General features: G+C 39.0%; 1 protein-coding gene across 1 annotated transcript in view; it reads left to right on the plus strand.

The window, feature by feature from the left end:
* Positions 1-1,512: 1,512 nt before the first annotated feature.
* ttn.1 (titin, tandem duplicate 1) overlaps positions 1,513-25,718 on the plus strand; it is a 132,977-nt gene continuing 108,771 nt past the window's right edge. The window contains exons 1-40 of the mRNA XM_057336724.1: positions 1,513-1,700; positions 3,556-3,659; positions 3,760-3,963; positions 4,062-4,349; positions 4,432-4,511; positions 4,607-4,794; positions 4,961-5,219; positions 7,094-7,159; positions 7,527-7,785; positions 7,869-7,944; positions 8,294-8,506; positions 8,583-8,725; positions 8,806-8,990; positions 9,157-9,387; positions 9,497-9,735; positions 9,843-10,051; positions 10,156-10,320; positions 10,407-10,575; positions 10,667-12,369; positions 12,456-12,737; positions 12,835-13,101; positions 13,287-13,559; positions 13,658-13,921; positions 14,049-14,309; positions 14,405-14,665; positions 14,762-15,025; positions 15,138-15,398; positions 15,486-15,746; positions 15,819-16,079; positions 16,166-16,307; positions 16,398-16,566; positions 16,663-16,891; positions 17,423-17,707; positions 17,801-17,926; positions 18,034-18,222; positions 18,865-19,344; positions 19,647-20,126; positions 20,476-20,520; positions 20,724-24,476; positions 24,865-25,143. Coding sequence (XP_057192707.1) covers positions 3,569-3,659; positions 3,760-3,963; positions 4,062-4,349; positions 4,432-4,511; positions 4,607-4,794; positions 4,961-5,219; positions 7,094-7,159; positions 7,527-7,785; positions 7,869-7,944; positions 8,294-8,506; positions 8,583-8,725; positions 8,806-8,990; positions 9,157-9,387; positions 9,497-9,735; positions 9,843-10,051; positions 10,156-10,320; positions 10,407-10,575; positions 10,667-12,369; positions 12,456-12,737; positions 12,835-13,101; positions 13,287-13,559; positions 13,658-13,921; positions 14,049-14,309; positions 14,405-14,665; positions 14,762-15,025; positions 15,138-15,398; positions 15,486-15,746; positions 15,819-16,079; positions 16,166-16,307; positions 16,398-16,566; positions 16,663-16,891; positions 17,423-17,707; positions 17,801-17,926; positions 18,034-18,222; positions 18,865-19,344; positions 19,647-20,126; positions 20,476-20,520; positions 20,724-24,476; positions 24,865-25,143 — 13,600 coding nt within the window. The 5' untranslated portion in view covers positions 1,513-1,700; positions 3,556-3,568. The remainder of the gene's footprint in view (positions 1,701-3,555; positions 3,660-3,759; positions 3,964-4,061; positions 4,350-4,431; positions 4,512-4,606; positions 4,795-4,960; positions 5,220-7,093; positions 7,160-7,526; positions 7,786-7,868; positions 7,945-8,293; positions 8,507-8,582; positions 8,726-8,805; positions 8,991-9,156; positions 9,388-9,496; positions 9,736-9,842; positions 10,052-10,155; positions 10,321-10,406; positions 10,576-10,666; positions 12,370-12,455; positions 12,738-12,834; positions 13,102-13,286; positions 13,560-13,657; positions 13,922-14,048; positions 14,310-14,404; positions 14,666-14,761; positions 15,026-15,137; positions 15,399-15,485; positions 15,747-15,818; positions 16,080-16,165; positions 16,308-16,397; positions 16,567-16,662; positions 16,892-17,422; positions 17,708-17,800; positions 17,927-18,033; positions 18,223-18,864; positions 19,345-19,646; positions 20,127-20,475; positions 20,521-20,723; positions 24,477-24,864; positions 25,144-25,718) is intronic.

Genomic DNA, 25,718 nt, shown 5'->3' on the forward strand with positions numbered 1-25,718 from the left:
CAAAAGCCTGAGGCTCAGGTAAAATTATATTTCTTTTCATAATGTAAAATACATTACATTTATCTATCTGTAATGTCTATTATGTATTTTTGAAGCAATGAGAGGTGTGAAAATATTATACATGCTTACAATTTTCTAATAATACCAGTGTAACAAATTGTTGTTTCACCCGACATTATTATAGTTCTTATACAATTCTGTGGTGCTAATTATTGTAATGTTTATTTTCATGTAGCATCAATGTTTTAGTGTACAGTATATTCAGCTCAAGTAAATTTTGAGCTTATATAATTTATTACGATATATCGGTATGTTGCAAATAAACAAAAACTGTACAAATTTTTACATATTTTAACATTTATTTTCCAACGGTAAGAAAATTCTAGAAATTTCTGTAGCACAGGGAAGGTGAGATGAAGCGCTGATGGGTGACTCTGGAACTTGGTTCATGAGGACAGTATTAGTCATAAAAGACAAACCGATCAAATGTACACTTCTCATTTTTAGTAACTGTTATGTTAAACTGTTGTTTTGATATCAGTGTTATGCCAGTACCTTGTAATTTCTGCATACGAGTAATAATACCGAAATGTATAAATGTTTGAAAATATAGGCCTATATATTTTTTCGTGAGTACCGTCGAAGTTAAAAAAAGGAGATTTTCGTATTCAGCATGTTAAACTTTATAAAGAAACTTTATAAAAACGAAAGCGAAACACTTTTTTAAAATAATTGTGTACTTTAAAGGATTCTCTTATAACATGTTTTAGATTCTGCTAGGATTCGTTGATGTCATTTAACATTATTATCCTGTTTTCATATGACATAAAAGCCTTATGACTAATTTGTAATTTGGACAGAGAGGTAAAAAAATGGACTTATAAATGTACTAAGCACCTAAACCCAGTGTTGATGTTGAAAATAGCACTACTAAACAGGATCCCGTCTTTTATAACCAGTGATTTTTTGCTTGTATGAGCCTTTATATCCCTGAAAGAATGGCACTGATTAAAAATAATGTTAATCTAAAAAGCTAATGATGAATGAAGATAGTAACGTTTGGAAAAAAACAGGGATACAGACTGTTTGCAGTATACTGGTGTCTTTCAGTGGGGGTTGCTTTGCCCTCCCTTTTGAGTGACAGGGACAGCCAGTCTCTCCTTTTGGTCATCAACAGGTTAAAGTCTGCCATAAAAGTTTTAAGCACGCCATGTTATTAAATGCACACTAAATGTAACAAGTTACTTGTTTGAAATATAAATCTGCAAACTCAAAGCTCCAAAGTGAGGCTAAAGCATATCGTGCTAGTATTAACTTCATGTGTTGAAGGAGACCACTGAGAAACAGGTGCGAAGCTCCATAAAATGCATCACTTTCCCATGATGCTTTGTGCGCTGCGGCCAATTGGGAGTGGCCTGGAAGTGATGATGCAGACTAGGCTTGAGGTATATAAACTAAAACAACTATGTTAGTAGTTCTGAGCAGTTGGAGCATTCCCAGCCTTGCCTCGGGTGTAGGGATTGCAAGGAAAAAGCAAAACTACATGGTTTAGACCCTGTGTAGTTTTGTTTTTGGGTTATTACGGGGCCCAACCGTTCTCACCTTGGATTTTCTGGAATCATTTTGCATAAGAGGATTGTTGCTGAGGCGGTAGTCACCTGGGCACAGTCCCATCAAGTGTAGGCAGCCTTGTGGTTCAAGTAAGTGACATTTACTACATTAAAACACATATTTACATGAGCTGGTTGTGATGTGTGCTTGCACTTTTTTTTAAGCTAAGTTAAAGTGCTAATAGCCACTATGTGCTATTTTGTTGAGATTGTGGAAGCATGATAAGAGTTGAGTCAATTTGTGTTGCTTTTCAGGAAGTTTATTAAACATTATACCTTGAAGCGTTATTAAATGGTGCAATGATTTCAGAACAGCCAAGAATAGCCTGTGATAGCATTAGAGTGGTGCCTCAGCTGGGCCGTGATGTCTTTTTAAGGGAATCAGCAGCAGAGATATCAGTTGCACCTCCAGCTATGTGCCACATGGTGTCTGTCAATCAAACAAGGGACAGATTATTTTTGGAGACTGCCTTTTCTGTCCTATTGAATATCAGCCTTCATACATGATAGCATTTGGTTTGAATTAGATATTTTCAAGTTATTGGGTTGGTTGTTGACATATAGCAAAGCTTTTGATTGTGTAAATTGAGTTTATGTTATGAACCGTGTGGTTCACTCTCACCTGTTGGAGCCTGCCATATGGTTGATGATACAGATGGCCTAACCTTGTTTCTTTTTTTATTTCTCAAAAGCACTTTATTTTCTTTCATGCTTTTTGTAATATACATTTATGTAGAAGTCAGACTGATATATTACAGTTTTTATACTGTATGTGATCTCTGTGATATGAAAATCTATTTTTGGATTTCTGTAGTGCTGGAACTACACATTGCTGATATACGTATTCCGACAGTATATGGTTTAGGCTACTTGGAAATTTTGTATACAGAAATTGGGCTTTTGTGTTTGTATAAACATGGATTATTGACTATTACTAGAAACCTTTTACTTAGGCTGTGGTAAGATTAAGTAATACATATTTTCAAAGCCTAGATATTAAATATTAGCAAAAGTATTTAAACATTTTTTGTGCCCTTTCTTTGTGTTTTAATCAATTGTAACCAACCTTTAAGTTAAGTAAGATGTAGAAAATTAGTTGTTTCTTTAAATTTTAAACATGTTTGATGCTATTGACATTAATACCATTGCAAATCATTTTTTACTGATGTATGTGATTTTTACTGATTTTATTTCTCACATTACTTCTTAGCTAATGCAAAAAGCAGCGAATGATTTACATTTAGTCAGATAATTGTCCAGAATAACATTTAAACCAAAACTAACTGTTTCTACCTAAACAATATTACAGAGCTTGGCATAACTGGTTGTTTGAGCTTATTTTAATGCCTGTTTTGTCACATTTGAAACCATATGTTTTAGGAGTTTATTTTAAGGCCCCTGGTGGGCCTCATCGCTCTGGTTGAGAAGCACTGATTTAGATCAGGTCTGCTCTGGTGTGTGTGAATGGTTGTCGTGAGGAATCACATGGCAGGATTACATATCAAATGTTGATTTAAAGTGAGAGCAAGCCTGTTAAAAGTCTTATATTGTGCCTAGTGTGCTTTTAGCCAACAATCTGCGATCATGTAAAATACATCTGGAAATCCTGTAGATATTTTGGGCCTGGAAAATATCATGGCCTGTATAGTTGCATCTAGTAAGCTCACAGTTGCTCCTCTCACACGTTGAAGCTGTTTAATTGGGTGCTTGACTTGACACTCAACACCTTTGCATTCAAAGCTGTCCTGATCTCACAAATGACAGGCTGCTGATAGCCAGGTGTGAATGGGGGGTCGAGTGGGATAGTGATTATTCAGTTTTGTCTTTAACACCCACCTAGTTTGTCATTTAACAACCTATAATGTTACAGAATTTCTCTGTTACTTATACTTGTATCAATGTGACTGCAATGTAAAATTCACTACTTGGATTTTTTCCTTTATAGGGCGCCTTCTATCATGTCAACACAAGCTCCAACATTTACACAGCCGCTTCAGAGCGTTGTGGCACTTGAGGGTAGTGCTGCAACGTTCGAGGCTCAAGTTAGTGGTAAGAGACTTTGTTCATCTTGATATTAAACAACACATCGTTTGCCTACTGAATTATAAATGAGTGCTGACAAAGAATGCATCTGAATGTTTTGTCACAGGTAATCCAGTTCCAGAGGTGAGCTGGTTTCGTGATGGTCAGGTTCTTACTGCTGCCGCTCTGCCCGGCGCTCAGATCTCGTTCAGCGATGGCCGCGCTGTTCTGATGATCCCCGCCGTGACAGCCGCACACAGCGGAAGATTTTCTGTCAGAGCCACCAATGGCGCTGGACAAGCCACTAGCACAGCTGAACTGCTGGTTACAGGTAGCTATCACCACAGAAACCGTTCTTTTCTTTTCTTTTCTTTTCTTTTTAGAGCTATAATGTCAAACAAATGTATTTTTCTTCTTTTCTTCTCAAAGCGGAAACTGCGCCACCAACCTTTATTCAGAGACTACAGAGTGTGACCGTGAGACAAGGAAGCAAAGTGAGACTGGATGTTCGAGTGACAGGAATCCCTACACCTGTGGTGAAGTTCTACAGAGAGGGAGCTGAGATTCAAAGCTCTGCTGACTTTCAGATTGTTCAAGAAGGAGACCTTTACAGTTTGCTGATCGCTGAAGCTTTCCCGGAAGATTCAGGAACTTATTCTGTCAATGCATCTAACAGCAGTGGACGTGCTAGCTCGACTGCCGAGCTTCTGGTTCAAGGTGTGATATGTTTTGGTGCTCTTCTGTTTTATTTCCAATATGAAATTTTGCTTTTTTAAAATATTTTTTGGTCTAATTTCAGGTGAGGAGCTTGCAGTGCCTGCTAAGAAGACCAAGACTATCGTGTCAGGCTCTCAGATTTCACAGACTAGAGTTGAAAAGGTAACCAACATGCTGACAAATTTACACATGAAGCAGATAGATGACTGTTAAGTTAAATGATTGTCACACATTAACTCTTAATCTGTCCTATACAGACAATGGAGGCCTCTTTTGAGTCCACAGCCATGATGGAAATGCAGATAGAAGATGGTGATTTGGCTCACAAAGCACCTCCTCGTGTGCCACCAAAGCCGACACCATCGGCGCCAAAGGTCACAGCTACTCGCCATCAGTCCCCTTCCCCTGTGAGATCTGTTAAAGCCCCCAGTCAGACACCTCACAGGTAAAAATTTAAACACCTGTTTTTATTATTGCATAAATGCTTGTTGCACTAAATGCTACCAACTTCATGTAAAATGCATAGATGAGGTTATATATAATTGTGTCAGTTTATACAATGCCTAATGATTAAAACACCTTTTCATATCTTGTGCATATTCTACTTTTAGACCTGCTTCCCCTTCAAGACTGTCTGTGTCCCCAATCAGACCAGTAAAGTCTCCAATCACCACCAACAGACAAGTATCACAGGGTGCTGATGTTCTTCCTCCATGGAAGCAGGAGGGTTATGTGGGAGAGTCCAGTTATACCAGCATGACTACTGGCACCTCATATGTCCAGACCTCTTCTACATTTTCCCACAAGGAGCAGCAATGGGAAGGTTCTTTCACTTTGCAGCAACAAGCTGGCGGAGTCGCTGTTAAAGAGGTAGGTTACAGTGACCTCTAGTGGGTAAAACTTGGCATTTTGTAATAATAATGTTAAATGAAAATGACTTGTACATGTTAACATTTGATGTGCATTAGCTTACATGAACTCACAATTGGCAATGTAGTTTTCAACATATTAATCTTTGTTTATGTCAGTTAATGCCAATATTATGGTTTATATTAGTTCATTGTGCATTAATTGATGTTAACTTTTGATTTAAAAAAATGTATTAGTGAATGCTAAAAATAACATGAACTAAATTTAATAATGCTGTAGAAGTATGATTAATTATTAGTTTATGTTAGCTAATGTTAACAAATACAACCTTAAGGTTAAATGTTCATAGACTGTGACTGTTTATTTATTGTTTACTTTTTAGTAATAAATTGACAAACTACAAAATTAGTCATTTAAAAAGCGTTCTTTCAAATTTTGGTCTCAACAGGGGGTTCGGATCTGTTTAAGACTAAAGAGCTCACAGTCATAAGCCACACTGTGACTTTATTCCCCTTATAAATTCAGAGCCAAATTAACCCCAGAGCAGGTTGTTGGAAGATTTTGTCCATTTATTTTGATACTGCTCATAGGTTTGAATATTCAAACATCATTAATCAAGATAAGTTTTTTACATGAACAATTTTGTTCACATTACAAATATCTTGCATGAGATTTCTCTTAACACAAACAGAAAATATGCAAGATTAATTTTCAGGAATGATAATTTAACCCTAACAATTGCCCTTAAGATTTTCAACGAGACTTATTAAATTATTTGTTAATGATTAATTATAGGCAGATTGTATGCAATCTGTTACAGATGCTCTAAATAACTTGAGAAAAAAATCTAACAGGTGAAGATGAAAGGGAGACCACACACACCCATCACAGCATTAACAGATGCACTTTACACCATTTTGTTTTCACACCTTTAATGGTCATTTCAAATGACACACTCCATTTTGCATGCTTGCTCTGCAAGTTTCACCAACCTGACATCTCGTGGATTATCTGATTCACATAACAAATGGCAATACACGTTTACTCAGATGGCAATACACAAGTTCACAAATGTTCTCATCTGAATACAGCACTGAGTGCTATTGGGTTATTTGACTACTGTTTGTACAAAACATGTATTTTTTATCTCTATCATGTTTTTTTATCTTTAGAAAGCCTTTGTACCGATTAAGATTGCAAATGTGTTTGTGTTCATAGAGAATAAATTAAAAACAAAATGGTGCAACTGTACTTGTTGTATAAGGGATTCACTGTATGCCTGTCACTTTTCATGCTTACCACTATACAATGATCTAATTTAGGTACAGTATTTTTGCGACAGTAAAATGTGGAAGTAGGTTTAGAAAAATTACAAAGCACATCTTGATGTTCTACAGCATGCAAAACAAACCTGATCAATGACAGGTTAATTGAACTTGGTGAATGTATTCATGTGGAGTGTTGACCAAATATCGAGGGTGATTTAGCTGGTGTATTTAAACTGACTGTGATGGATGTGCACAGATGCTGGGCTCTAAAGATAGCAGGGGTCATGTGGTCTTATTATAGAATGATAAAACAGGGATGCCAAGAATTGGTGTACTGTTGGCCTGACAAAACTATTTTATTGGGTGTACCATCTAAATATTTATTGACCTAATTGAGCCTCGTATGGATTAATGTACATGTTATGTAATAAAGTAAACAGAAAGCATTGCCATCTACTTCAGATCATCAAAAGATCATCTACCATCTTCACCGTCTTCTTGTCTTGTCACTGTTATCATATACAAAATGAATCCACTCTACAGTATCTCAACCCCACAACCTGATTTTTTTATTTAATAATCATCATTTTTATTTTTCCTTTCTAGATTGTTGAGACTGCAGCAATCCCATCCTACACAAAGGAGCAAGTGATGCCACCAACTATTGTGGCTGTGAGTATTTATAGCTTCATATCGCTGCTGCCCTTCTAAAACCTTTTTCTCCATATTTCGTGATTTTTATTTGTGCCATAAATCATTATTATTATAGTCACCCTTTATGTTTGTCATTGGGTTTTGCAAATATCCAAACAATGAAAAGTATTAAAAGGTGCTTGTCAACTTTGACAAAACATTATTTAATCATTTTAAAAGTACAGCGTTCTTTACATTTCCTGAAAAACAGGGAATTTGGACCTCTGAGGTTTCAGAAAGACAGCGACAATATCTTACCTTCTTTGTCAATATTTAAATAAATATGTACAAATATTTAGAGGACAAAACATATTATATTTTAAAATCCTGTTGTGATTTTGTCCAGGGATTGAAGAACGTGACTGTCACTGAGGGAGAGTGTGTGACTTTGGAGTGCCAGATTTCAGGTCACCCCACACCAGCCATTATGTGGTTAAGAGAGGATTACAGAATCGAGAACTCCATTGATTTTCAGATCACTTATGAAAGCAATTTTGCCCATTTGGTGATCCGCGAGGCGTTTGCTGAAGATAGTGGCCGCTTCACATGCACTGCGACCAGTGAGGCTGGAACCATCAGCACCTCCTGCTACCTGCTGGTCAAAGGTAATAGATTATTATTAAACAAATTGTCTTAAAAAGGTGTGATCGGTTACATCATAAACGTATTTGTACTGTTTCATCTTCAGTTTCAGAAGACATTGACAGCCGAGAGGATTTTACTACGGTCTCTGAACATGTTGAAATGGCAGCTCAGGAAAGACAGTAAGTTGAAGACAGTCGTATTGTTATAAATAAACAATAAAAAAATAATACTGTTGTAATTTGTGATTTATGACTACAATAATACTGTTGTAGTCATAAAAAAGAAGCAAAATATGATTATGGTTTTAGAAAAGGCAAAGTCATGGGTGTGACTTCCACTGATTGTATATTCTCTATGTATAGTATAAATTGCTAAGTTTAAATAGAAGCATATACTAACAGTATAAATGTAAACAAATCAATTTTAATGAAGTTAAAGAACATTTTCTTTGTGCTTTAATACATTTTGTGTATTTTTGCAATTATTTGGTAAATATGTCATTCATAAGAAAATGTGTTTAATAAACAGGTTTGAAGCCAGAGAGGAGACCATGTCTGAAATTAGTGCCGTCTCCGAGTCTGTGGAGGCTGGAGGAGGCGTTACCCCATTCTTTGTGAAGAAACCCACAGTGCAGAAGCTTGTGGAGGGAGACAGTGTAGTCTTTGAGTGCCAGATCGGAGGCAGCCCCAAGCCTCATATTTACTGGAAGAAGAGTGGGATCCCACTCACCACTGGATATAGGTATGTTTAATGCTTAAGCTTTTTGATTTGAATGTTTACTGACACAGCTTCATCATATTTTCATTTGTTCCTCCAGGTACAGAGTGGCCTACAATAAAGACACCGGGGCCTGCAAGCTGGAGATCTCTATGACGTTCCCCGATGATGCTGGAGAGTACACCATCTTTGTCAGGAACCCAATTGGAGAGATTTCTGCCTCAGCCTTTCTGCTGGAAGAAGGTTGGTTTAAGATAGATTTTTATAATACTGTGGCAATACTATACATGGATCATGTAAATCACATGTGCTTCTTTTTGCAGAGGCATATGAGGCCTATATGAAGAAACAGGACGAGACTTATAGGACAGAAGTCATCACTACAGTAGAGGAGCCAAAAGTGGCAGATGTACCTACTGTTATTGAGAGTGTGACTGAGAAAGAGATGATCATGCAGAGGAGGATGGCTCAACAGTCCCAGATGATGCACTCCTTCATCTCAGAGCAGGTATGATAAGTGATGGGATGGGAAAATGTACATTTTTACACAATGGCATCCGTAAAAAGTCCTAAATGCCAAGAGTAAAGAAATTATTAAATGAATACATCATCCAGTAAATATTTATTTATATTGTAAAAAAAATTGGACCTAACATCCCTCCTGTTTTTCACAGGAGTTCCAAATATCTAACTTTGAGCAGAGATGTATTCAAGAAATCGAATTCCGTCTACTCAAGATTACCTACCAGGAGTTGGTGACTGAGGATGGAGAGCAGATGGATATGAGCATTTCTGAGCATGATCCTGTTTCACCAGTATTTAATACCCCAGTTAAAAGTTACAGACTCAGGGAGGGTATGAGTGCAACTTTCCATTGCAGGATGACAGGAACCCCACTCCCTAAGGTACAATGTCATTTAAAATGTGTTATATAGACATCAAGATCAACAACACTCATCATGTTTATCCTCCAGGCTTCTATGTTCTAAGAGTGTAATCTGTTTGGATATGTAGATTACCTGGTACAAAGATGGCAAACGCATTGCACATGGAGGCCGCTATCAGATGGAGGTTCTGCAGGATGGTAGAGCCAGTCTGCGTCTTCCTGTAGTGCTGCCAGAAGATGAGGGTGTCTACACTGCTTTGGTCAGTAATATAAAGGGTAATGCTGTCAGCTCTGGAAAACTCTCTGTTGAGCCAACTGGACCAGCACAGACACTTTATCCTCAACCAGGAGCAGTTCAAAGAATCCGGTAGGTTCCTGCTGATCAGAACATTCAGAAAATGCCATTGGTTTGAAATTTGACCCCTGAAAATAGCATCTGAATCTAAATCTATTCCAAACAATAACATTTTTCAGGTCCACTTCACCACGTTCTACAAGTCGTTCACCTGGGCGCTCACCTGCTCGTAGACTTGATGACACAGATGAGGCCCAGCTGGAAAGACTGTACAAGCCTGTGTTTGTACAGAAGCCATCATCCTTCAAGTGCTCTGAGGGACAGACTGCACGATTTGATCTTAAAGTAGTAGGAAGACCTATGCCTGACACCTACTGGTTCCACAACGGTAAGTGATTTGGGTTGCAGAGGCTTGGTGGATATGTGCATTTCCAATGCAATATTGTGTTATAATGATGACTGTACATTTATGTCTTTAAATTTGTATTACAGGACAACAAGTGGTTAACGACTACACCCACAAGATTGTGATAAAGGAGGATGGAACTCAGTCGATGATTGTGATTCCTGCCATGCCTCATGATTCTGGAGAGTGGACTGTTGTTGCTCAGAACAGAGCTGGAAAAACTTCTGTATCCATCACTCTTACAGTTGAAGGTATAATGTGTTATGTTTCTAAAATAGACTTTGTCATTTAAAGCAAACTGCATTAAATAACGTTTGTACACGGTTTTTGATTGCAGCCAAGGAAAACTTGGTGAGACCCCAGTTTGTTGAGAAGCTAAGAAACATCAGCGTTAAAGAGGGTACTTTGGTTGAGCTGGCTGTTAAAGCCATTGGCAATCCTATTCCTGATATTGTCTGGCTGAAGAACAGTGACATCATCTCCCCGCACAAACACCCAAACATCAAGTAAGTTATGATAATAATTAACTTTCTTTTCAGATTTTGTTTGCTTTTCCATTTTCACCTTATTGCAATGAAACTTTTTTTTGTTTATTAGGGTTGAGGGTGGTAGAGGGGAGGCTTGTTTTAAGATTCCCTCAAGCTCAGGATCTGACAGCGCCTGGTACACAGCTACTGCCATTAACAAAGCTGGCAGAGATACCACTCGCTGCAGAGTCAATGTGGAGGTGGACGCTGTCCAACCTCAGCCTGAGAAAAAGCTGGTCATTCCCAAGGGAACTTACAAGGCCAAAGAAATTGCTGCACCAGAGTTGGAGCCACTGCATCTTCGCTACGGCCAGGAACAATGGGAAGAGGGTGATCTCTATGACAAAGAGAAGCAACAGAAGCCACACTTCAAAAAGAAGCTGACCTCAGTTAGACTGAAGCGATTTGGACCTGCACACTTTGAGTGTAGACTGACCCCTATTGGTGACCCAACCATGATTGTTGAGTGGCTGCATGACGGCAAGCCGCTTGCAGCTGCTAACAGACTCCGTATGGTCAATGAGTTTGGCTATTGTAGTCTTGACTATGAAGCTGCTTATTCCAGGGACAGTGGTATCATCACTTGCAGAGCCACTAACAAGTTTGGTGTTGACCAGACCTCTGCAACGCTGATTGTGAAGGACGAGAAGAGTCTGGTGGAGGAGAGCCAGTTGCCAGAAGGAAGGAGAGGACAAAGAATCGATGAAATCGAACGCATTGCTCATGAGGGTGGCCCCTCAGGAGTCACCGGAGATGATGTTTTTGAGAAGACTAAACCAGAGATTGTCCTGCTTCCAGAGCCAGTAAGAGTTATGGAGGGAGAAACTGCTAAATTCCGCACTAGGGTGACAGGCTACCCGACCCCAAAAGTCAACTGGTACCTCAATGGACTTCTCATCCGCAAGAGCAAAAGATTCAGACTACAATACGATGGTATCCACTATTTGGAAATCGTAGACACCAAGTCCTATGATTCGGGAGATGTTAAAGTTGTGGCTGAAAACCCTGAAGGTGCAGTTGAATATGTTGTCAAATTTGAGATTCAGCAGAGGGAGGACTTCAGGTCAATCTTGCGCCGTGCTCCTGAGAACAAAACTCCTGCACCTGCACCGACACAAGAGCATGGCAGAGTCTCCTTTGAGGTTGTCAAAGCTGAGAAGTCATCCGAACCCTCCAAAGAACCCAAGGAAGTGGTTAAGCTGAGGAAAACTGAGAGAGTGATCCATGAGAAACTAACAGAAGAGACAGAGGAACTAAGAAGCAAGTTTAAACGTAGGACCCAGGAAGGCTACTATGAAGCAATAACTGCAGTTGAGCTCAAGTCTCGCAAGAAGGACGAGTCTTATGAGGGTATGCTGAAGAAGACAAAAGAAGAACTTCTTCATCGTAACAAAGAACTGGGGCCTGATGCTGAAATTACTAAAGAGGAGGAACAGAAACTCACCATCCCCAAATTCAAACCAGAGAGAATTGTGCTTTCTCCAAGCATGGAGGCTCCAAAGATCACTGAAAGGATCCAGAGCCAGACAGTTTGCCTGGGAGATGAAGTACACTTCTGTTGTAGAATCACCGGTAAACCAGATCCAGAGTGTCAGTGGTTCAAGAATGGTATCATACTGGAGAAAACAGACCGGATTTACTGGTTCTGGCCAGAGGACCAAGTTTGTGAATTAGTGATCTTGAATGTCTCAGCTGAGGACTCTGCAAGTGTAATGGTCAAAGCCATGAATGTTGCTGGCGAGACCTCAAGCCATGCCTTCTTGCTGGTTCAAGGTAAAAAAAAAATGTCTTATTTGTTTCATATTCTGTATATGGTATAAATGACCCTCATTAATTCACATTTTTGCATTTTCTTTTAGCCAAGCAAGTAGTGTCATTCACAGAAGAACTAGAAGATCAAAACGCCAAAGAGAAGGACACCATGGTGACCTTTGAATGCGAGACAAATGAGCCATTCATCAAGGTCAAATGGCTTAAAAACAATGCAGAAATTTTCTCTGGTGACAAATACAGAATGCACTCTGACAGAAAGGTGCATTTCCTATCTGTGCTGGTGATTGAAATGAAGGATGAAGCAGAGTACAGTTGTGTTGTTATTGACGATGACCAAATAAGAACTACTGCCACACTTTACGTTGAAGGTTTGTTTTTATCTTCCTGTCCATCAGTTAAAATCTTTCAAACACTTTTAGAGTGTTTTAAACATTGATTATATGTAAAATGTGATCTGTCATGCAGGTGCACCACTTGAAATTTTAAAGAACCTTGAGAATACAGAAGTCCCTGAGACATACTCCGGAGAGTTTGAATGCGCTTTATCCCGTGAGGATGCTGAAGGCACCTGGTATTTTGAGAACAAAGAAATTACTCCTAGTCTCAAATACGTTGTGTCCGCACGTCGCGGTCGCCACAGTCTTTCTGTCAAAGATGTTAAGAAGGAGGACCAAGGAAAATACACCTTCAAAGTGGGAGATCTTAAGACAAGTGCCTCCCTTAAGATGAAATGTGAGTAGACATTCTGTTTCAAACTGTGACTTGCTTATTTTAGAGTTTAAACTTTATAGTTGTTTTTAATAGTTGTTTGTTATAATGCAAAGGTCATTAAACATCTTTGTGTGTGTGTGTGTGTGTGTGTGTGTGTGTGTGTGTGTGTGTGTGTGTGTGTGTGTGTGTGTGTGTGTTTGTGTTAGTGCGCCCTGTTACTTTGATGCAAGGTCTTTCTGACCTGACGATCTGTGAGGGTGATATTGCCCAGCTTGAGGTGAGATTCTCTCAGGAAAATGTGGAAGGCTCATGGATGAAAAATGGTCAGGACATCTCTGCTTCCAGTAAGATTCACATGGTCATCGACAAAGTCACCCATAAGCTTCTCATTGAAGATGCCAGCAAGGATGATGCTGGGATCTACTCATTTGTCGTTCCTGCTCAGGACATTTCTACATCTGGAAAATTGACAATTCAGAGTGAGCCATCTCATTACCATTAAACCCACGTTCAATAAATTCTCATGCAATTTTTTTATTTTTATGGACTGTTATTAATCATTTTTTGTCTTACACAGCCATCGGCTTCTTGGCACCACTTAAGGATGTGTCCACGGTGGAAGGAACTAAAGCTGTCCTTGAGGCTAAAATCTCTGCCCCTGATATAAGTTCAATAAAATGGTACCACAATGACAAGCTATTGACAGCAAGTGATAGAGTCCAGATGGTTGTCAAAGGATCTAAACAGAGACTGGCCATAAGCAGGACCTATGCTTCAGATGAAGGACAATATAAACTGATCGTTGGCAAAGTGGACTCAACTTGTACACTTTCTGTCCAGAGTGCGTATCACTTATGATTGTTTCGTGCTGTATTCTTAAGGCTTGTGTATTTTAACTGTGTAATTTTATACTTTATTGCTTTAAAAATAATTGCTAACGATGCCATTGTTATGTGTTGTTTTAATAGAAATCAGTATTGTTAAGCACATGGAGGACTGTGTTTGCACTGAGACTCAGAATGTCACCTTCGAGGCAGAGGTATCCCACCCTGGCATTGATGCTCTTTGGACTTTCAAGAATCAACCTTTAAAATCAGGGGCAAAGTACAAGATCCAGTCCAAAGGTACACACCACAGCCTCACTGTTTTGAACGCCATGAAGGACGAGGAGGGAGAGTACGTCTTTATGGCTGGTGAGAAGGAATCCAGAGCAAAGCTTATCGTATCAGGTACGTAGATATTCAGGTTGCATTTTAATAACAATATTTAATCCTGCACAACAGGTGAATTTTGTCAAAGCTGTAATGTTTCTCTTATCCACTAGGTGGTGCTATAAACAGGCCACTTCATGATGTAACTGTAGCAGAATCCCAGACTGCAGAGCTGGAGTGTGAAGTTGCTAATCCTAATACAGAAGGCAAATGGCTTAAAGATGGCCATCCTGTTGACTTCAGTGATAATGTCAGGAGTGAAAGTGATGGTGCTGTCAGACGCCTAGTCATCGTCATCACTAGACCACAGGATGTTGGAGAGTACACATACCAGGTGGCAAACTCCAAGACATCCGCTAACTTGAAAGTTGAAGGTAAATTTAGCTAAATTTATTTTGAGTTGTTTTCTGATGCCTCTGAAGTTATTGTAATTTCATTCTTATGTTATTTCAAATATAATTTTATCCAAGCTGTTAAAATCAAGAAGACAATGAAGAACCAAACCGTTACTGAGACCCAGGAGGCAGTGTTCAGTCTTGAACTCACCCATTTAGATGTCAAAGGATCCCAGTGGATCAAGAATGGAATTGAAATTGTTCCCAGTGATAAATATGAGATAACAGTGGAAGGCATGATGCACACCCTGAAGATCAAGAACTGCAACACCCAAGATGAATCAGTCTATGGATTCAAACTTGGAAAGCTCTCCCCTAATGCGAGACTGAATGTTGAAAGTATGTTTTAAATTCTCTGTCATTTGTGTTTACTTACAATTATTAAAGTGTATCTGCATGTATCTGCATGTATCTTATTTGATGTATTTCAATATTATTTTACGTTTTATAGCTATCAAAATTGTGAAAAAACCTAAGGATGCAACATCACTGTTGGGTGCCACAGCCTCTTTTGAGCTGAGCTTATCCCATGATGACATTCCGGTCCAGTGGATGTTCAATAATCAGGAGCTCAAGCCAAGTTCAAACATCCAAATACTGTCTGAGAGGAAGGCCCACAAACTTGTCATTCAGAGTGTTGAAGACCATATGGCAGGAGAATTTGTTGCCATGTTCGGACATTTGCAGTGCAGTGCGCATCTTCACGTTGAATGTAAGTAAATGGACAAGTTTATTTTATAGTGTTATTTATGTATGAAATTTGGTGTTCTGAATATGCTTTATTGCTGCATACATTCAGCTTTGAGGGTCACGAAACCACTGAAGAACATTGAGGTTCCAGAGACCCACGTGGCCACATTTGAGTGTGAGGTTTCACATTTTAATGTTCCATCAGTCTGGATGAAGAATGGGAAAGAGATTGAGATGAGCGAGAAGTTTGGAATTGTGGTGCAGGGCAAACTGCATCAGTTGAAGGTTATGAACAGCAATCAAAAGGACGTTGCAGAATACACATTTGTGTGTGGAAATGACCTTGTCTCTGCTACCCTGACTGTTAACAGTGAGTAATTGTCCAATTTTTCCCCAGTCTGAAATGTGCTCCATTTCACACATGTATTTTTAAATCTTACAGCAATTATCGTCACATCCGAGCTTCAGGATCTAAATGCCAAAGAAAAAGACACTGTTACGTTTGAGGTGACTGTCAACTATGAAAGCATCACCTACAAATGGCTAAAAAATGGAGTTGAAATCCGTTCCAGCGATAGATGCCAAACTCGCTGCAAACAACTCACGCACACTCTCACAATTCGCAACGTTCACTTTGGGGATGTTGGGGAGTACAAGTTTGTTGCAGGATCTGCCGAAACATCAGCAAACCTCTTTGTTGACGGTTAGTTTTATGTTCACGGCTGCCTTTTTGGTACTAGTTTATAATGTCATGACTTTACAATTCTGAACTGTATCTGTGCTCTTCAGCTCGTGTAATTGAATTCACCAAGCACATTAAAGACATCAAGGTAACCGAGAAGAAGAAGGCTATCTTTGAATGCGAGCTCTCTGAGCCAAATGTCCAAGTGATGTGGATGAAGGATGGCCAGGAACTTGAAATGTCTGACAGGCATGTCTTTAGTCTTAATGTTATTTATAATTCAGATCATTTGAAAGCTCTTAATTGTATCCATAATATCTAACTTTCCAAACATTTTAGGTTCAAGACCTCCACTGACAAAACCATACAGCGACTGATGATTCAGACAATACGCATATCTGATGCCGGCGAGTATTCTGTGGTTGCCGGTGGAAGTGTTTCAAAGGCAACACTCACAGTGGAGGGCAAGGATGTTCAGATCTCTGAACCTGCTGAGAAGGACATTACTGTAATTATCTTTTGTCTTTTTTTAATTGATTTTTTTCTTTCATGATGAAACCGTTACATGGGCACCACTTCTTTCCTCTTTTTTGCCGTGTTCTAGGTGGTTGAAAAACAAAGAGCTACATTTGAGTTTGAAGTAAATGAGGATGAGATTGAAGCCCGCTGGATGAAAAATGGTGTTGAAATTGAGTCTTTTGAGGAGAGATTCAGCTATGTGACTGTTAGGAAAACACATCGCTTGACAATTACTGAAACCTACAGAAGCGATGCTGGCGAATATACTTTTATTGCGGGAAAGAACAGGAGCTCTGTCAATCTACATGTCAAGAGTGAGTGAGCTTTTCTGAACAGTTCTTATATTTTATTTCAATTTAAACAAAAGCTCAATTTAATATTTTTTTACAGATACAGTATGAGTCAAAAGTTTGGAAACGCTTCACTGAAATGTTTCTAATGATCTTGAAAATGTTTTCATCTCAAGATGTATGCTTAAATGTCTGAAATTATGTTAGTAAACAAAAATATAATTGTGCCAATTTTTTTTACTAAAAACGATTTTTAAATGGATGATCAAACAATGAAGAAAAGGAGCCATGAATGGATTGTGAACTCCTTCAATTCTCAAAAGAAGCTGAATGATAAAATGCAGAGAGATTGATTTTGCAAATTCTAGTCAAAGGGTGTCATCTTTCAAGATGCTAAAAAAAACATAGTTTTGATTTATAATTTTATAACATAATTTCCACAGTTACAATTTTCCTACTTCGTAGTTTTGATGAGTTTACTATTATTCTGTTTATAGCTTAAATCATTTATTGTATTTTGATTGTGTTGGACTCATATATCTTCATTTGATCTAGTCCCTGAGCCTCCTCAGATCATCAGGCACATGCAGCCTCTCTCTGTCGAGGCCGGAAAACCTGCACGTTTCTCCGTGGAGGTGACAGGAATCCCTCAGCCTCAGGTATCCTGGTACAAGAACTCTCAGGCCCTGTCCTCTGGGTTCAAGTGCAAGTTCCTGAGGGAAGGTGATGAGCACATATTGTTGCTCATCGAGGTCTTCCCAGAAGACGCAGCGCAGTACAACTGTGAAGCTAAGAATGATTATGGAGTAGCCACAAGCTCTGCCACACTCAATGTGGAAGGTAAGCTTATTATTACACTTGAGAAACTGCTGGTTTGACATTCCGTCATATAATTTATGTTTTTTTAACATAACGCATGTCATTTCTTAACAGTTTCAGAAGTGGTTTCTCCAGACACTGTAGGTCCAGCATCTCCGCCATTAATCATTACATCACTTCAAGATAATTCTGTTGAAGAAGGAGAATCAGCCAAATTCCACTGCCGTGTCTCTGGAGATGGTAAGGCTTGTCATTGTAACTATTGGGGAAAAGAAAATATTTAAGAATGTTCCTAAGTGTCTGTTCTTTTCTTTTAAAGTTAACCAAGGTTTGTTTCGCTCTCGCAGATATGAAGATCACCTGGTACTTTAGGGATAAAGAAATAGTGCAGTCAGACAACTTCAGAATGTCTCAGTTTGACGATACCTGCCAGCTCGAGATTTCCAGACCTTATACTACCGATGCAGGAGAATATACGTGTGTCGCACGCAATACTGGAGGAATGGTTTCTTGCTCTGGAGTTTTGACAGTCAATGGTATGTGCTGTGAATGTTTTAGTCCCACTTTCTCTTCAACATCATCTTTTCAATGTCAAACAACCCGTTTGGCTTTTTGGCTTGTTATTTTGCCTAATAAATATTTTACGTGTCAAACTAAAGACTAATATGCATGATGAATATCAGCAAAGCTTGTCGCTTATCATATAGCTTAGTTTGACTCAAAATATGCACGGAAAAAAAACAATATTTTCTGTAGGGTTCACATTAGCATTGTCGACACTATTGCACAACCATCCATCAACTGACCAAAAACAGAAACCATCCTTATTTGTTGTGCATGTCAAAAGCATAAAATGCTTTTACATTTGCTCCAAACCGCATAAACATCCAAGTGCAACATACGAAAGAAAACTGCATCTTTTTCATTGAGAAGACTAACAACAGATCACAAAGCTCTTATTTATTTATTTAAAGTAAAGTGTTTTTTCTCACAGAAAAGTCATATAAATAACAATAGAAATCGAAGCCACGTTTTGCCTGCCATCATCATTGTGAGACCTCACCAATGAAACTCTGCCATCTCTCACTCACCTGCCGCTACAATGATGATGATCTTTTAAGCTGTTAATGGCAATATGAGATTTTTTAACGTCTGATGTTATTCTTTTTATCGCTCAGATCTCAGTGTGAGAACAGTAGGTAGGCAAAGTGTTTCGAGCTCCGGAATAACTCGTTCAGAGATGTTCACCTCCCAGACCATGAGCGAGATTCATTCTTCCACTATGCAAACTTTCGAAAGTGTGTCTACGGTGATGATGTCCTCTACATCTGTTAAAAGCATAGAGGTCCAACAAGTGACCTCTGTGGAAGAATATTCGACGAGCCCTGTGTTGACCCTCAAAATGAGTGACATCAATGTAAATCTGGGCGACGTGGCTCAGTTCGACTGTTCCTTCAGCGGACAGCCGTTTACTCAAATTGTATGGAATCATAATGGAAGGACAATCGCAGATACAGAAAGGGTGCAGTATTTTAACGAAGGAGGGGTCATATCTCTCGTCATACTCAATGTCCAGCTTGGAGACCAGGGAAATTACTGCTGTACTGTTAAAAATAGAAATGGCGAGAGTCAAACTTCCGCACGGCTCACAGTAGAAGGTGGTTATAGATTTTGTTTATATCTCTGTCTGATGCTCATTTCATTCCATCCGCTTCCTGCTGGTGTTTTTTAATCTGAAATATGTTCCATGTGGTTATAACAAGCTTTAATTTTTAATTAAATTTACAATGTAATATCCCATGTAATAATATTTAAACTGTAAATAGTGTAATCCTTTACACGCCTGGCCTAACATCATCCTTCAATCCTACTAACCCTTTTTTTCTCTTATAATGCTAAAATATCATGCTGAATTACTGAATAATCCCTAATACATTTCCCTAACTTTATTCTCACTCAGCTAAAGAAGCAAATCCCAACGAAACCCCCGTACCCTCCGATTCTATCAGTAAATCTTCTAAAACTGAAAATGAACAAAGTAAAAAGGCCTCTGAGCAGGAAAAGCAGGAGTCTTTACAGAATGTTGGAGACCTGGCATCAAAGTGGCAGATAAGCCGACATTACTTTCCTGATGTTATACCTTTGTTGGACCATGACATGTACGATGCTATTGAGCCAGAGTTCCTTCTGAAACTGTCCCCAGAATTTCTTGCCAAACCAAAGAAGAGTGTTTTTCCTTGTTATGTAATCAAAGGAAGCCCCTCTCCATTCATTGTATGGCTATACAAGCAGTTGATCAATGAGGAGCCAAGGTCATACTCCTTGAAACATGATGGGCCCTTGTGCTGCTTAAATGTAAAGAATGGTTCTGGGCAAGGGGGCACAAATTCTTGCAAAGTTATCAGTGCTGCAGGAGACAAAACATGCAGCACTCAGACAGGTTGGCAACTGCATGCTTTGGTCTTTACCACCTTTAATTTTAGCCATGGGCACACATTTAAATTCTTCACTTATACATGCCCACTCTTATAAATAGAAAGAGAGGGGACAAAAGAATGTGGCATCTCTCTCGCCCAAAAATAAAGAAAAAAATGTATGTCTATAAGAGGCTGACAGCGACTGCATTTGGACACCTATCATAGGTGTTTTCACAAGGGAGATGTGGTCCATTTTTATTGTTTGAAGGAGAAAATGGAGAACATAAAATAATAAGAAGCACAGTTAACAAAAAATATTACCAAGAAAGCACATTGTTGTCACACTTCTAATACGTGTTGGTCTTTTTCCAGTGTCCAACGTGGAAGAAGAGCCCCGTAATGAAGAGGAAATTAAAGGTAAATTTAATCTTTTTTTTAATGAAAAGGTGTAATGTTTTGTTCATTTACGTTTTCTGTGTAACATTTCTTTATTTTTATTTAGAAATGTATAATTTTTTTATTATCTTATAGAATTGTTATACATTACTCATTATGAACACTGTATAGTCCTATAATAAAAAGGACTTTGAAATAACTGTATGGAACCACTTTTTGTTCAGCATTTTCTACATCGACTATATCAACTGAGGAGGACTCTTACACAACAAGTCTTCTTTTACAAGAACAAAGCAAAACATTTGAACTTCAGCCAGAGTCTAAATTGTCATTCGAGAAAAAGCAAGAAAAGCCAGTCTTTGTCACCAAATTCTCTTCGGCAATCGCAACTGTTGGTAACACTGCAAAATTTACCGTGCTGGTGTCTGGATTTCCCAAACCAGATATTCATTGGTACCACGATGGCCAGTTCATAAAATCCTCATCTGTTTATACATTTATCCATGAGAAAGAAAAACATACTCTTGTCATAACCAAGGTTACAAAGGAGTTGGAGGGAGAGTATTCTTGCACAGCCAGCAACCGATTTGGAAAGTCAACGTGTACGTCCTATCTTCATGTAAAAGTGCAAGACACCAAAAAGCAAGAAGAAACTCTTGGGCAGCCTCCATATTTTATCAAAGCAATTGAATCTGTGCGGTGTAATGTTGGGGGTCATGCTCTCTTTGAATACACAGTTGCAGGGACCTCACTTCATGATGTTCAATGGTACAAAGGTGTCATTCATATGCAACCTAGTAAGTACTGTATAATTGTAAACAATACAGATGGCTCAGGCTATTTAAAGATATTGGGTACTCAACAAAGCGACAGTGGCCTTTATACTTGCAGGGCATCTAATCCCCTTGGAGAAACATCCTGTAGTGCTGATCTCATTGTATTATTAGAGACAGTTTTACCATCACTTCCCCAAGAGCAAACAACTACACAGAAGCAGAGAAATTATAAAGTTCTTAGTACGGAAGAAGCCACTGAATCTCATTTTTTAAGCGTGAGCCTCCCTGAACAAGTCAGAGCTAGTCTTAAAGAAGAACACCAGATGATTTACACCATTGGTACCGAGGATAGGCAAACTATTACAAGTGAACAGACAGACGTCTTGCATGCTTTAGATGTAACTGCAGCCACAGCGCATGTGGAGCAGATAACACGGCAGGCTGCGTTGTTGCAATCTCACTACGTACAGGAGGGAGTAACGGTTACCCCTGCCCAACCAAAGCCAGCGGTGGCAACTCCTCTAAAACAGCTCCACATGGCTGCAATGACCTCCGCTGTTCAAGAAAGCCAAGGCTTTACAGAGCAGCACTGCGATCGTATTTTAAGTCCAGAGGTGAAAGAGCTTGAGCCGAGTGTTCAGGCGTCTTCAAAACGCATGTCTGCCGTTTCAGAGAGTCCTACACCATTTACCATAGTAAAAGCTGAGGCTATTAAAATGCAAACAGAGGAGATGCATATAACATCAGAGCCAAAGATAGTTGTTAGCGGTGCTCAAGTTGAAACTAAATTGCCAACTCTTAAAGAGGAATACAGAAAAATTCAAAGTCCTGAGGAGGAAAGAAGCTACAGGGTTACTGAAGGGGTTAAGTTACTATATTCCACAATATCATCTGAGAATGTAACACTTGCAGAGGCTCATACTTCTGAGCTGTCATCTGTAGAGTCCACTGAATGTTTAGCAGAAAAGGAACAATTCAAACCAGTGCTTACGTCTGTAAGTGAGACGAAGCACACGCTTTTAAAGGAGAACCCCTTTGAAATCCCTAGACCAGTTGAGGAAAGTGCTCAGCTTTCTAAAGATTCACTAGTAAAGTCAGCTCTGATTTCTGAAGAAAAGATCACGCTTCAAGCCGACCAAACCACTGGAATACCAGTTATAGAGGATCCAATTTCAGTCCATTCACAGAAAGAAGAAAATGAGGTGCTTCATTTACAACTGATCAGTGACCAACATACTCTTCAATTTGAGGGCAAATTTACTAGCGAGAAACCAGAAATAGAGAAAGTGGTTGAAAGTAAAATCCTGCTTGTCTTGCATGCAGTGGCCTCTGAAGAACAGAAAACTATTTCTTGTGAACAGTTGTCGCAGTTTGCATCCACAGATAGTTCAGTGCTCTTAAAGCCTAAGATAGAGCGTCCAACTGGACTACATCTTTATTCTGTACAGTCAGAAGCTACTTTACATAAAGAATGCTTACTTTCAGTTGAAAAGCAAGAAAGACAGACAGCCACCCAAAGACAAGAAAAAGCCCGGAGGTATGTAGCTACCAAAGAAGAGAAATTGGAACTTACTGCAGATTATGCCAAAGATCTAGACGTGACAGTAGAAGGGTTCAAGGTTGAGCACAAAACAGAATCTAGACCCTTAAACATTCTTCAGGTAGTCTCGCAACCTGTGCCTCTTTCAAAAGAAAGCCCGATAACCAGTGATGTCAAACAGCAATGTGCACTTGTACAGAAAGAGGAGTGCTGGGACAACATGCATGCAGCGTCTGTTTCTGAATGTCATTCTTTAGAGGAGGGTCTTGCAGACAGTTTCAATGGAGTTGAAAAGTTTACTTGTGGAACAGGTGTAGAGCCTAGAGTACCAGTTCAGTCTTTTCACATAGAGGAGAAAGACATATCAACAGAAAGTTGTGTTGCTCTTGAGGCCGCCCAGGAAGACTTTGCCGTTCGAATTCAAGAGGGTCAGTCTGTAAGACAGGCCGTAATAATGGAGGAAAAACACACTATGATGGGTGAAAAGTCTCAGAGCATTACCAGATCAGAAGCTACACAAATACACATTACAACTCACCCAACAGAACCTGTTTCAATAACTGAATCGCAGGAATGCAAGACTCTTCCAAAGGAACTCACCTTTGTTATTCCTGCACCGAAAGTACACAGTTTGGACATCAAACAACAGTTGAAAACCACACTTCAGTTTGCTGTGGCTCGTGATCAACCGTTAATTTTGGCAGATGTAGTTGGAAGTTTAGAAGCTGTAGAAGTGAGGGAGGTCAAAGTGCGTCAGGAACCAAAGTATGCAATGTTCACATATTTAGTTACGTCAACAGGTCCAACCTTAGAAATCACAATTGCCTTTGAGGGAGAATACCCTCAGGTGGCTGTTCTTAAAAATGAGCTTCTTGCTGCCTTCTACTCTATACTTCATCAAGAGCAACCTATCTTGAGTTCTGAACAGCCAGGCCCCATGCCACTTGACCGACCTGGCCGATTACAGGTTAGCAGAGCTTCTTCAGCTCCATTGTTGTCTGCAGTTTCAACAGAAAATGTAGAAGCGTTTGAAACACCTAAAAAGCAGTCTGCTGCTCTGCAAACAGAAGCCAAAGTCTCTTTCCAAACAACAGTAGCTAAAAAGCAAGCTGATATTCAGGAATCAAAGCATCTTGTGGCTCAGAAAGCTGTGGAATCCAAAATGGAGATCCAAAGTTTTACAAAGACTGAAAGCAAAGAAATTCAGTACAAGTCAGTCAAATGTTATGATAGAGATGTTGAGGGTATTACAATTGGGGCTTCTACCAGACAGGTTGTCGTCGATCAGTCTATGGATATCCACATTCAAGCAGATAAAAGACAGGAGTTTATAACAGAGGAGATTTTGGTAAAAGAAACATCAGAGCAAAAGAAGACAAAAGAAGTCTTGTTTGAGATGCCATTAAAAGACGTTACTGTGGAGGAAAATAACAAAGTTACATTGTCTGTTAGAATAAAGCATGTTAAAAGTGTTAACTGGCTTCTTAATAGAATATTGATCAAATCTGGCAAGGAGTTCAAATGTTTGAAGGACAATGACACATACACACTAGTCATCTACAAAGTTACCAAAGAGAAACATGATGGTGAATATACCTGCGAGGCTGTGAGTGAAGCTGGCAAGACGTCATCGTCATCAAGGCTCACTGTGGTCTCAAGAGGTTGGACCTTTGTGGATATTTTGGCATCTTAGATGAGATATCTCATTCTTAACAGTTGAACCATCACTTATTAACCAGCGGACACCTGCAACATTGTCATCACTTCACCTTTTTTATATAAATGCATAAGTTACGTGTGCTAAACTCTACCACCTTCTTATAATATAATAGCACTTTTTCCATCTTCTAAGCTCTTTAAGCATGACCATGTCATGTGTGGTTCTTCATCACTCCTTTTCTAACATAATGACATTATTTTTCCCCAGTCACCCCAGGACCATTTTCTCTATCCAGTTCTCATGCACATTTACTTATCACTCAAAGCAGACTTAATGTTGATGTCAGTGTATTAATTTTTCGTATTTCTTTGTATTATTGCAAATTTCAGTGCCTCCAGTTTTCAAGAGGAAGATAATCGACATGGACAGCAACATTGGCAGCCCAGTGAAGTTTGAGTGTGAGATTGAAGACGCACCCAATGTGACCTTCAAGTGGTTTATGTCTGACTCAGAAATCAAACAGGGTGACAAATACAGGATCATCAGCAAGCTTAGCACCTCATCCTTGGAGCTTCTGAACCCAACAAAGGCAGACGCTGGAGAATACAGCTGCCATGTCTCCAACAAGCACGGTAGTGACAGCTGCACTGCTAACCTGAAAATCACTGGTGAGTGAACATTTGTTTTTATATGCTTTGCTTTCAGTTATCTAGAAGACCGACATGACTTTTCACCATTACAGTGAACAGACCGCTAAACACTGATAAATGTGTTTAATTTTGAATTCTTTTGTGCTCTCAAAAACAATAACAATTATTGTATGCATCATATATTGCAAATTAAAAAGATGATTAAATGATAAAAGTGGTTCAGGTCTTTAGATGGATTGATGTGAAAAAAGATCTACTATATTATAAGATGCTAAAATACTTAGATTATCTTTTCTGAAAATTATATATAACTTCAACAATGTCGTACAACTCTATATACTTGCAATACATGTTATTTTAAAATATTCATGTGTTTCACGGTGTGATGTAGACAAGCTCAGATTTATTGATCTTTACTTGAGTGCAAATCAATTCATGTGTGAACTGGATAAAAATCACATGGAAGGAGGATTCATAACATTTTGGGTTTGCAAAGATTGCCAGCAACAAAAATAGTTTTAGTTGCTTTGCTCGAAATGTAGGTGCAGCAATTTGAGACGGACTAAGGTAAGTATTGTGTTGTGTCCCAAGCA

Source organism: Triplophysa rosa, linkage group LG6, assembly GCF_024868665.1.
Source record: "Triplophysa rosa linkage group LG6, Trosa_1v2, whole genome shotgun sequence".
Taxonomy (NCBI): Eukaryota; Metazoa; Chordata; class Actinopteri; order Cypriniformes; family Nemacheilidae; genus Triplophysa; species Triplophysa rosa.